Genomic DNA, 12459 nt, shown 5'->3' on the forward strand with positions numbered 1-12459 from the left:
CTAAATTTCAAAAGGATGGGTCATCAAATGACAGAAATCAATGTTTTAGTTGTGCTTAACTCATTAAATGTAAGTGTCCCATCTGCCTGCTGACAGAGATTCAGGACGATCGCTAGTGTGTCAGCCACCTGTCAGGAGTGTGTGTGTGTGTGTGTGTGTGTGTGGGGGGGGGGGGTAATCTGGCGCTAGCCTACCTCTGCCCACAGAGCTCAGGTAATGGGAGCAGGGAGGAGGATGATGACTGTAATTTCGGACTAAGCAGATTACAACGGTCGTTAGTGGAAGCCTGAACTCCCGATATCCCAGACGCTTGCTGTGGAACCTCGTTATAGTTGCATGCTGTAGGATGGTCTATCCGGGAGCGGCTGCTTTCACGGATGTGAATGTGAAATTTGCTAGATGAAGTTACTGCTGGGATGCTATAACTACTGGTGAACATGAAGACAAGACCGGAGGGTTCTGACGGCAACGCGGACTGGATGGGCTCTCTGTGTCCTGTTCTTACGGCCCTGCCTCTTAAGCACTTAGCCGTGCCAGGTTTGGACATCTCCGTTTAATACAGGATTATGCTGCCCGTCTTAGGAATTCATAGGAATGGTGTAGTGATGAGTGCCTCATTTGTGTGAAATATACATCTCTCTGGTTCCTCTGGTGTCGTCTTATGACTAGACCACTTAAACATAAACAAAATGGATCAACAGTCAGAGCAGAACCCACAGGGTGCTCAGAGTTCCTCACGTTCCTTCTCTGTAGGACAGAAGTCTTTCCTTCTACACTTAAATGTTCAACCTTCAGCAGACACTCTTGTCCATACTCATATTAGTCAGTAATATCAGTGTACATTAGTGTGCATGTTCCCCTGGTAACATAACGATAGCACACTTCCTCATTCATAAATATAAATGAAGTATTCTATTTCTTATTTCTGCAATATAGGGTGCATCTGTTTTTGTCCTCATTTGAATATTCAATGTTTTATATAATTAAATATATACACATTTTTGAGTTGTGCAGTTATTGTGATATTTTATGCATCTGCGCAAATATTTAAAAAAGGAAGTTTTGTAAAACTATACACAGGCTTTGTAAAGCTCTACTGTACAGACTGAATGAAAGTTGAATTAATGACTTTAGTTTGTGTTCTTGGCTTTCCTGCTGTAGGATCTCATGATTCTTTCAGCTTCTGGATGGACGAACAAGCTCCTGTCGCTCCCGATCAGACGGCGGTCGTCAAGCGCCTGGCCGCCGTGTTCCGTCTGCTGGCCAAGAAGGTGATGAAGAAGTGGTCCGTGACCCAGAATCTGACCTTCCGTGAGCAGCTGGAGGGAGGAATACGATACTTTGACCTCCGCGTGTCCTCCAAACCTGGTGAGAAGGGTCACGAGGTCTACTTCATCCACGGCCTGTTTGGTCACAAGGTGCGTGATGGCCTTGAGGACATCAATACCTTCCTGAATGTCCACCGCAAAGAGGTCGTCTTCTTGGACTTCAACCACCACTATGCTATGGAGGAACAACACCACCGCTATCTCATCCGCATGCTGAGGGAGGTGTTTGGGCCCAAGATATGCAGGATCAGCTTGGTGGAGGATGTCACCCTGGACTTCCTGTGGGACAGGCAGTTTCAGGTACTGAAGTAGCTAGGGCCCTATTAGCACCCCTGCCTTGTAAGTAAGGTTGCCTGATCTAGACATATCATGTTGTGATTATATCACTAAATGCATTGAAATCTTTTGACCAAATGTGTGTATGTTTGATAAACCATATGACATTTTTGGGAAACATGGTGGCTTGGGAGTTAGCACGTTTGCCTCTCAGCACTGGGGTCCCCTGTCTGCGTGGGTTTCCTCCCCCAGTCCAAAAACATGGAGGTTAGGTAAATTGGCTGACAAATTCTGCCTGAGTGTGTGTCTGTCTCTCTGTACAATAAAAAGTAGTGTCTAAGTGTCTGTGTGGGAATGTGTGTGTGCTTGTATGCTCAGTGATGGATGGTGCTCTGTCACTAGGGTCTGTCCTCTCTCCCCTTCCTGCACCCCATTCAGTCCCCCAAGGGGCTGTGGATCCCGGTAGGGTACGCTGTGCGCAATTGGCTGCCAGTGTGTTCTCGCCAGTATTCTCACCAGTGTGTGTGTGATTGGTGGTCTGAGACTTGTACCTGTGATAAAGTTGTAAAGTGCCTTGGGTATTCTGAAAGGTGCTATATAAATTGAACAATCATTTTTGTAAAAAAAATTTCTGGATACTCACTACAAACCAAAAAAGCCAATGTTCGATTGTGTATACACCCAATGAAACACTATTACAGGGTGGCACATATCAGGGTTTGGCTGGAAATTAGCTTTATTATGAGCTATTTTAGCTTTATTATTAGCTAAATTATGAAATTTATTTCATATTTGCATGTATGTATGCAGGATTGTTGCAACAAATTCTGGGCCCTGTACACTCTCAGTGTCAGTGGGCCCCTATAAATGCCAGTAAACGAGGCACATGAGCAAAATGGGCCCCTCTCCCTACTCGGGCCCTGGTTAGTCAGGTCCACTTTTCCCCCCAATACCACGCCCATGTAGGTATGTGAAAATCTGTGTCTGAAGGGGGACAATTTTTTTATGTTAATGTGTGCACTGGATGTCTGCAGTGTTACGATCAGGCTGTGATTGAACATGTCTTCAACTAACATAGATGTTTCCACTGGACACTGATCTGTTTTGAAAAAAAAAGTTTTGACCTCTGGTTCTCTCTCTTGTTTGTGTGTGTGTGTGTGTGTGTGTGTGTGTGTGTGTGTGTGGCGGGGGGGGGGGGTGGTTTTATGTCCCACAGGTCCTGGTGTTCTACCATCACCTCTATGCTGAGGGCTGCCCGCTCGTATGGCCTGGGGCTAAGATCCCAGCCCCCTGGGCCAATACCACAGACACCACCAAGCTCATCCACTTCCTGGAGACCACACTGGGCGAGAGGCCCAAGTATGGCAGCTTCCACGTCTCCCAGGCTGTCCTCACGCCACGCCTTACCACTGTCATCAGGGGCCTGCTCGGGGGTCTGCGCAAGTACCTGGTGGAGAAGTGAGCTCTCTTTGTCCTGCAGTCAGGGGGAGTCCTACAGATGTGTGGGGTGAAGGAGGAGGCGGAGTCCTACGGGTGGGTGGGGTGAAGGAGGGGGCAGAATCCCACAGATGTTTTGGGGTGAAGGAGGAGGCGGAGTCCTACAGATGTGTGGGGTGAAGGAGGAGGCGGAGTCCTACGGGTGGGTGGGGTGAAGGAGGAGGTGGAGTCCTACGGGTGGGTGGGGTGAAGGAGGGGGCAGAATCCCACAGATGTTTTGGGGTGAAGGAGGAGGTGGAGTCCCACAGATGTGTGGGGTGAAGGAGGAGGTGGAGTCCCACAGATGTGTGGGGTGAAGGAGGAGGTGGAGTCCTACAGATGTGTGGGGTGAAGGAGGAGGTGGAGTCCCACAGATGTGTGGGGTGAAGGAGGAGGTGGAGTCCTACAGATGTGTGGGGTGAAGGAGGAGGTGGAGTCCCACAGATGTGTGGGGTGAAGGAGGAGGTGGAGTCCTACAGATGTGTGGGGTGAAGGAGGAGGTGGAGTCCCACAGATGTGTGGGGTGAAGGAGGAGGTGGAGTCCTACAGATGTGTGGGGTGAAGGAGGAGGTGGAGTCCTATAGATGTGTGGGGTGAAGGAGGAGGTGGAGTCCTACAGATGTGTGGGGTGAAGGAGGAGGTGGAGTCCCACAGATGTGTGGGGTGAAGGAGGAGGTGGAGTCCTACAGATGTGTGGGGTGAAGGAGGAGGTGGAGTCCTACAGATGTGTGGGGTGAAGGAGGAGGTGGAGTCCTACAGATGTGTGGGGTGAAGGAGGAGGTGGAGTCCTACGGGTGGGTGGGGTGAAGGAGGAGGTGGAGTCCTATAGATGTGTGGGGTGAAGGAGGAGGTGGAGTCCTACAGTCCTACAGAGTGCCAGAGTTCCATCAGAACTGCACTAGTTCGGTTTTTGTTTTACAGAGAGTTTAATTGATTTTAGTTCTTAATCTGACAGTTTAAGAATTAACCAGTCGAGTAATCTAAAATATTACAAAAATTATGCCAGCTCATTAACCAAATAAGGGACCTATGTGGAATGGGTGATTGCTGGTAGGTATGTATTTCCAACAAACCAACTGAGGCCAACTGAGTATGAATTTGCATTTGGTTATAACTCAGCTATGGCAGTGGCAGTGAATGTGAGAGAGAAGGAGTGAGTGAGGAGTGAGAGTAGGAGGGAAGAGTGTGGGAGGGAAGGAGTGAGTGAGGAGTGAGAGTAGGAAGGAAGAGTGTGGGAGGGAAGGAGTGAGTGAGGAGTGAGTGTAGAAGGGAAGAGTGTGGGAGGGAAGGAGTGAGTGAGGAGTGAGTGTAGGAGGGAAGAGTGTGGGAGGGAAGGAGTGAGTGAGGAGTGAGTGTAGGAGGGAAGAGTGTGGGAGGGAAGGAGTGAGTGAGGAGTGAGTGTAGGAAGGAAGAGTGTGGGAGGGAAGGAGTGAGTGAGGAGTGAGAGTAGGAGGGAAGAGTGTGGGAGGGAAGGAGTGAGTGAGGAGTGAGAGTAGGAGGGAAGAGTGTGGGAGGGAAGGAGTGAGTGAGGAGTGAGAGTAGAAGGGAAGAATGTGGGAGGGAAGGAGTGAGTGAGGAGTGAGTGTAGGAAGGAAGAGGTTGGGAGGGAAGCAGTGAGTGAGGAGTGAGTAGAAGGGAAGAGTGTGGGAGGGAAGGAGTGAGTGAGGAGTGAGAGTAGGAAGGAAGAGTGTGGGAGGGAAGGAGTGAGTGAGGAGTGAGAGTAGGAGGGAAGAGTGTGGGAGGGAAGGAGTGAGTGAGGAGTGAGTGTAGAAGAGAAGAATGTGGGAGGGAAGGAGTGAGTGAGGAGTGAGTAGAAGGGAAGAGTGTGGGAGGGAAGGAGTGAGTGAGGAGTGAGAGTAGGAAGGAAGAGTGAGGGAGGGAAGGAGTGAGTGAGGAGTGAGAGTAGGAGGGAAGAGTGTGGGAGGGAAGGAGTGAGTGAGGAGTGAGAGTAGAAGGGAAGAATGTGGGAGGGAAGGAGTGAGTGAGGAGTGAGTGTAGGAAGGAAGAGGTTGGGAGGGAAGGAGTGAGTGAGGAGTGAGTAGAAGGGAAGAGTGTGGGAGGGAAGGAGTGAGTGAGGAGTGAGAGTAGGAAGGAAGAGTGTGGGAGGGAAGGAGTGAGAGTAGGAGGGAAGAGTGTGGGAGGGAAGGAGTGAGTGAGGAGTGAGAGTAGGAGGGAAGAGTGTGGGAGGGAAGGAGTGAGTGAGGAGTGAGTGTAGAAGGATAGAATGTGGGAGGGAAGGAGTGAGTGAGGAGTGAGTGTAGGAAGGAAGAGTGTGGGAGGGAAGGAGTGAGTGAGGAGTGAGTGTAGAAGGATAGAATGTGGGAGGGAAGGAGTGAGTGAGGAGTGAGTGTAGGAAGGAAGAGTGTGGGAGGGAAGGAGTGAGTGAGGAGTGAGAGTAGGAAGGAAGAGTGTGGGAGGGAAGGAGTGAGTGAGGAGTGAGAGTAGGAGGGAAGAGTGTGGGAGGGAAGGAGTGAGTGAGGAGTGAGAGTAGGAGGGAAGAGTGTGGGAGGGAAGGAGTGAGTGAGGAGTGAGAGTAGGAAGGAAGAGTGTGGGAGGGAAGGAGTGAGTGAGGAGTGAGAGTAGGAGGGAAGAGTGTGGGAGGGAAGGAGTGAGTGAGGAGTGAGAGTAGGAGGATAGAATGTGGGAGGGAAGGAGTGAGTGAGGAGTGAGTGTAGGAAGGAAGAGTGTGGGAGGGAAGGAGTGAGTGAGGAGTGAGAGTAGGAAGGAACAGTGTGGGAGGGAAGGAGTGAGCGAGGAGTGAGAGTAGGAAGGAAGAGTATGGGAGGGAAGGAGTGAGTGAGGAGTGAGAGTAGGAGGGAAGAGTGTGGGAGGGAAGTAGTGAGTGAGGAGTGAGTGTAGAAGGGAAGAATGTGGGAGGGAAGGAGTGAGTGAGGAGTGAGAGTAGGAGGGAAGAGTGTGGGAGGGAAGGAGTGAGTGAGGAGTGAGTGTAGGAAGAGTGTGGGAGGGAAGGAGTGAGTGAGGAGTGAGAGTAGGAAGGAACAGTGTGGGAGGGAAGGAGTGAGCGAGGAGTGAGAGTAGGAAGGAAGAGTATGGGAGGGAAGGAGTGAGTGAGGAGTGAGAGTAGGAGGGAAGAGTGTGGGAGGGAAGGAGTGAGTGAGGAGTGAGTGTAGAAGGGAAGAATGTGGGAGGGAAGGAGTGAGTGAGGAGTGAGAGTAGGAGGGAAGAGTGTGGGAGGGAAGGAGTGAGTGAGGAGTGAATGTTTAATTTGCTTCTGAAACAGAAGTAACAAACATGAATGCAAGCCATCCGAAACTGGTTGGGTAACACTGTGTATACCCGCATGGTGATGTGCAGTACAGGTCTTGCTATGGGTTTGAAAATAATATGCAGCTTTAATTACAACTCTAACCAACTCTCATGCACTGGAGAAAGCAGAAAGGACAACTGAACCAAAAAGTGGATGTGGTGGGAGATAAGTAAAGAGCATCCACTCTGAGCATGCTGGGTCAGTGTGGTAGACACACCACCCCTCCCCCCTGGGTCAGTACAGTAGACACACCGCCCCTCCCCCCTGGGTCAGTACAGTAGACACACCACCCCTCCCCCCTGGGTCAGTACAGTAGACACACCACCCCTCCCCCCTGGGTCAGTACAGTAGACACACCACCCCTCCCCCCTGGGTCAGTACAGTAGACACACCGCCCCTCCCCCCTGGGTCAGTACAGTGGACACACCACCCCTCCCCCCTGGGTCAGTACAGTGGACACACTGCCCCTCCCCCCTACATCAGTATGGTAGGTAATGAAGCCGTTTCCCCTGTTATGCCTAATTTCATCCAGGAGCTGGAGGTGATATTGAGTTAGAAAAAGAAGCAGACACAAGTATTAACTGAAGAGAGTAGCTTGTCTCATTCTGCAGGTAAGGTGAACACCTTAGCAAGACATCCTTGAGAATGCTTGACAAGCATACAAGCAAAGAATTTCTATCTATTTTCCAGGTTGATTATGCAATTGCCCCACCTTCTTTCACATAACAGTGTTTGAAATCTCCATCATTATATCCAAACCATTCATTATTCAACATATGCTAATTGAAATCCATCATTAAGCAAGTCGAATGAAGCAGCACGTGGTGATAAGGATGTTTTCCCATATTACCGTGTCCTTGGAGAAGAGAATATGAACAAAGTCCCCCAGATACTCACAAAGGAGCCTTCAGCTATTATAACAGAGATAACTCCAGTATTGCTAAAGTTGTATCTTCATGTCTACTACTGGAGTAATGAAGCCCTTTCCCATGTTTGCTATTCTGGAATGGTCTGCTTTATTCTCACACAGTGACCTTGAGGACATCTGCACCCAGTACCTGTGGAGGCATTCACCTCCACACTGTGGAGGCCTTTACTTCTACCTTCAAACATGTATTTATTACCTCACCATGATGGGGACAAAACCAGAGAGGTGCAGCGTCACCTGTGATGATGCTGACAGGATGTGTTTAGTTTCTGGTGTCTCTCCACAGCCCTGACGCTATCTGTGTCGTATCCACTGCTGTTCTCTGCTTCACTGCTGCAGGTCACACGCTGCTTCCTGTGGCACACACACCTGCTCTGTACCTGCTGCAGGTCACACGCTGCTTCCTGTAGCACAAACACCTGCTCTGTACCTGCTGCAGGTCACACGCTGCTTCCTGTAGCACACACACCTGCTCTGTACCTGCTGCAGGTCACACGCTGCTTCCTGTAGCACAAACACCTGCTCTTTACCTGCTGCAGGTCACACGCTGCTTCCTGTGGCACACACACCTGCTCTGTACCTGCTGCAGGTCACACGCTGCTTCCTGCGGCACACACACCTGCTCTGTAACTACTGCTCCTACCCTCCCCTGCACTCTCCGGCATCCGCCGCGATGCCGATACCAACAACGGTGCTGCTTGTCTGCACTAGGAGATCCACAAATCTTCCCTCCCCCAGCACTGGGGGAAAGCCTTGAAAAACCACAGTACCCATCAGGCACTGCTTCACTCGTCTCCTGGGCGGTATTTGCCCACCCGCTCCAGTGAACCAGTGTATGAGGGAGTCGCTCGTAGTGGTGGCACAGATCAGTCTGTGCCAGTTAGGGCGGTGAGCCGTGCCCCACCTACACTCAATCCAACGTCTGTGGCACCAGCCCATCTTCCTAGCTGTGGCGCTGACTGAGGCTTGTTCTGCTTATTTACCTGTACTGCATATTATTTACCCTGTCCCGCCCAGGAACCTGCCGACCATCATGACATGGGTGGAGGCACAGAAGCCAGGCCTGAATGGTGTCAACATCATCACCTCAGACTTCGTGGAGCTGGTGGACTTTGCCAACACTGTGATCCGACTCAACGACCTCCTCCTCTCTGAGCGGGCAGTCACATGACCCACTGCCCTGAATACTACCAAAGATATAACCGCAAAAGGTCACAAGAGGTCACAAGATAACCTTGGATAGGAGATACTGTGTAATTATGCCAGACATATCTTGAGAGAAGCAGATTGTGATATACAGCACACTTATTTTTTTGTTGCACTCATTCAAGAGAAAAAGGCACTTAAGTAGAGTTTAAGTGAATAAATCAAACATAAACCATCAAATAAGATCCCCCCAGCTAGGGCCATAGACCCTACTTTGTAACTGATGTCTTTCAGTATTTATTCTGAACAACTATAGACACTGTGTTAATATAAGTGGTCACAGTAGTTATGGCTGTTTTTATACTCTGTAAACTAGAGACAATGAAGGTGTCCTTACATGCTATAATGCACATACACTGGTTTACTGAATTCACAAAGAATGTACTGTGTTAAATATAATTTCTTTCTTGCTTTGTCTTTTTTAAATTGAAATGGCTTTTATGACATGAATTTACAAATAGTGATTTGAACAATTGTGATTTGTTTCCAAAGTACAGAACTAGCTATTCAATGATAAAAGATGTATTGTGATTAATAAATGGAAGTGTAAACTACATATTCACATGTGTATGCATATGCTGATTAAATGCATACTTTGCTGATAGCTTTACAATGTAACATAGCAAGGAAACGGGATGTCGAGCAGAGAGCATTTTTCTAACATACCTCTTTTATTAATGACACTATGGTAAACGAGACAAGAGTATGGGACTGACGTCAGACAACGACTGACAAAGAACATAGACAAAACACACCATTAAATACACCGACGATAACAAGACACAAGTGAAACACATACAAACACACACCAATGAGTCTAACAGAGGAGACGGGGCGGATCATGACATACAACCTTGGAAACATATGCAAAAACATTATATATATATATATATATATATATATATATATATATATATATATATATAGATAGATAGATAGATAGATAGATAGATAGATAGATAGATAGATAGATAGATAGATAGATAGATAGATAGATAGATAAATTCAAGAACATTTCTGCGATATCTTTATATCTAAAATATGGTAGAACATTTGTATTGTGGGTTTGCATGTGTGATGGGGGCAGGAGCTCTAGAGCCTCTATTTAATCAGAGGAAGTGATAGGAGGAAGTTAGTGCACTGCATTGCATGCCAAATGTAAAAATATTCAGTTATCAGTGTCCTTGGAGGAGTTATCTCCAGTGGGGGGTGGGGGTGGGGGAGGGTGTCTAGCAAGTGACTGTCCCTGTGGTTCCTACCCAGTCTGCCATGGGTGTCATACTCAGAGACCTGAGACTGCCTCCACCCTGGGAAGAGCCCCACACATATAAAAAATGACCAAATACTTAAATATACGTAAATGTGTTGGAAATGATTTTGAATACACATTTGTATCAGTCACGACTGAAAAGTGTAGTCTCTAGGAAGGAAGCAAATTTGATTCTTCAGTTGAAGACATTAATGAAATTAACTATAGAAAGCCAATGTGACATTAATGACCGATAACTGGCCATTCAAATGCAAAGGGCATTTAATATATGCTTATAATATATGCTAGTTACCAAGCTAGCATCTATTTTATTTAATGGTTGTTTATTTTCAAAACGTTTACTTTCAAAACGTTATTTTCTTCAAGTCTTCATGTGCTTCATTAGTGATATATATATATATATATATATATATATATATATATTAGTGCTGTCAATTCCAGGTGCCGCGATTAAAAGTCCTCACCAGGATTTTGCTCAGGCTTCCTGGATTGTGTTGATTCCACTAATTTTACCTGGATTGCTAATTGGAAAATCTAGCAAGCTTGAGCAAAATCCTGGTGAGGACTTTTAATCGCGGCACCTGGAATATATATATATATATATATTCCACACACACACACCAGCCTGCTTCTTCCTGTTGTCACCCTGCCAACCCCATTTTGTTGCTTGGGCTCCCTTTCTGAAAAACAAAATCAGGTTTATTAAACCTTGACTGCACACATCTGCATATCATGGCCTCAAAAAATGTGTGTAGGTGAATAAGCCTCATATCCGTCCTTGTTTCCACCCACAAATATCCATAAATGGTGAATGCAAATTACCTCACGAATGCTTGTGGTAAGTAGAGGATGTTCCACTCATTATGTGAGACAGTGGTGACCATGGCAGAGCAGAACAGAAAAAAAGGTGGTGTTTAGCCTCAGATGTGTTGTTTTGTTCCACAAAAGACAAAAAAAAAGTGGTCAAATCAGGGTTGCCAACTCTCACGCATTGAGCGTGAGACACACACATTTGTCTTCACACGCTCTCATGCCACACATAATTTCTCACGCCGAAAAAAAAATGTAGTTTACTTACCTCTGATCCATATCTATGATTCAATGAGTTACTAGTTTACTCTGGCGCCAACCACTGGCGATCGATCGATCGCGATATAATAATTTATTTGTGTTCATTTTACACCCCGCCCGGTAGCAATTTACGTTCGCCACCCCCCCATCAACAACTTACGTTCACCACCACCCAACACTCCCCCCCCGGCAAAAACTTACGGTCGCCAACACCTCCCCCCGGTCAACAATTTACACTCGCCACGCCCTCCAGGTTCAAACTTGAAAAGTTGGCAACCCTGTCAAATGTAATAGTTCATGCCAAGAAGCAACTTAACCTTCTTATTAGCTCTCTGTTTGTCATGCTACAGCCCCGAACCCCTCCCTTCGGGCATGTGTTAATGTTGTCCATGTCTGTATACGTATGTCCGTGGGTGTGGCTGGGTGTGTGTGTGTGTGTTCACTTGTCTCGTTAGACTAATGTGTTTCACGCGGTACTTGTTAGGCTTTGTGTATATAGTGTGTGTTTGTATCGTTTGGTGCTTGTCTTTGATGTGACATTTGTTGTGTTAAGCTGTTTCAACACGTCGTGAGCGTGTACTGTTTAATATGATCTGTGTGAAGTATTTGAACGTTATAGTTCAGCTAAATAAAACGTAGCCTTGTGAACGCACCTCGTCTTCGCATCCTCGAGTCCCTCGCGCCTGTTACACTGTTACTATATCTCTTATAATAATGGGTCGATTTTGACCTGTGACTCTAATCAGCCATTAGATCAGCCCTAAAAACAAATTATTATTATTATTATTATTATTATTATTATTATTATTAACTTTATCTCTAAAACATGCTACATGTGCTGATCCTCTAATAAACTCATTTCTGATCCTATCCTTCCTCATCCCTCCAAATGAGAATCTCAACATCTTCATCTCAGACACCTCCATCTCCCTCACTTGTCTCTTTGTCAGTGCCACTGTCTCCAGTCCATACAACATAGCAGGTCTCACTACTGTCCTATAGATCTTTCCTTTCATTCTAGCCGACACCCTTCTATCACAGATCACCCCAGATACTTTATGCCATGCACACCACCCTGCCTGCACTCTCTTCTTTACCTCTCTTTCACTTCCTCCATTACTCTGTACCCTCGACCCTAAGTAGGAAATCTCGTCAACCTTCACCAAATCAACTCCTTGTAACTGGACCTGTCCACCGTCTGCTCTCTCATTCACACACATGTACTCTCTTTTACTCCTGCTCACTTTCATTCCCCTGCTCTCCAAAGCATATCTCCATCTTTCCAAGCTCACCTCCACCTGCTCCCTACTCTCACTACAGATCACAATGTCATCAGCAAACATCATAGTCCAAGGGGACTCCTGCCTAACCTCGTCTGTCAGTCAAAGACAGAAGACCCTAACTGAAGATCAAATAGTTGGAGGAAGAGCTGCTGTGGGCTGTTGGTGTAAAGTCTGTTTATGATTTCAGTTTTGGCTATTATTATTGTTTTTTAATTATACCTGGATAAAAACTGACTCTAACAACAGTGTGAGAAAGACTCCAATCCAGCATAACTTCTGCGTGGTAGAGCAGTCTTCCTCCTGATGGTAGCCAAACAGCGCCATCTGGTGGGCATCATGGTAGCATCTCTTAT

At 47.0% G+C, this 12459-nt stretch overlaps 1 protein-coding gene across 1 annotated transcript; it reads left to right on the forward strand.

Moving 5' to 3' along the window:
• Positions 1-385: 385 nt before the first annotated feature.
• plcxd2 (phosphatidylinositol-specific phospholipase C, X domain containing 2) lies at positions 386-8506 on the forward strand. The gene is made up of 4 exons (XM_077012783.1): positions 386-537; positions 1162-1628; positions 2821-3062; positions 8294-8506. The coding sequence occupies exons 1-4, from the start codon at positions 438-440 to the stop codon at positions 8445-8447; spliced, it is 963 nt and encodes a 320-aa protein (XP_076868898.1). The 5' UTR covers positions 386-437; the 3' UTR covers positions 8448-8506.
• The last annotated feature ends 3953 nt before the right edge of the window (positions 8507-12459 follow it).

This window comes from Brachyhypopomus gauderio, chromosome 7, assembly GCF_052324685.1.
Source record: "Brachyhypopomus gauderio isolate BG-103 chromosome 7, BGAUD_0.2, whole genome shotgun sequence".
NCBI classification, from domain to species: Eukaryota; Metazoa; Chordata; class Actinopteri; order Gymnotiformes; family Hypopomidae; genus Brachyhypopomus; species Brachyhypopomus gauderio.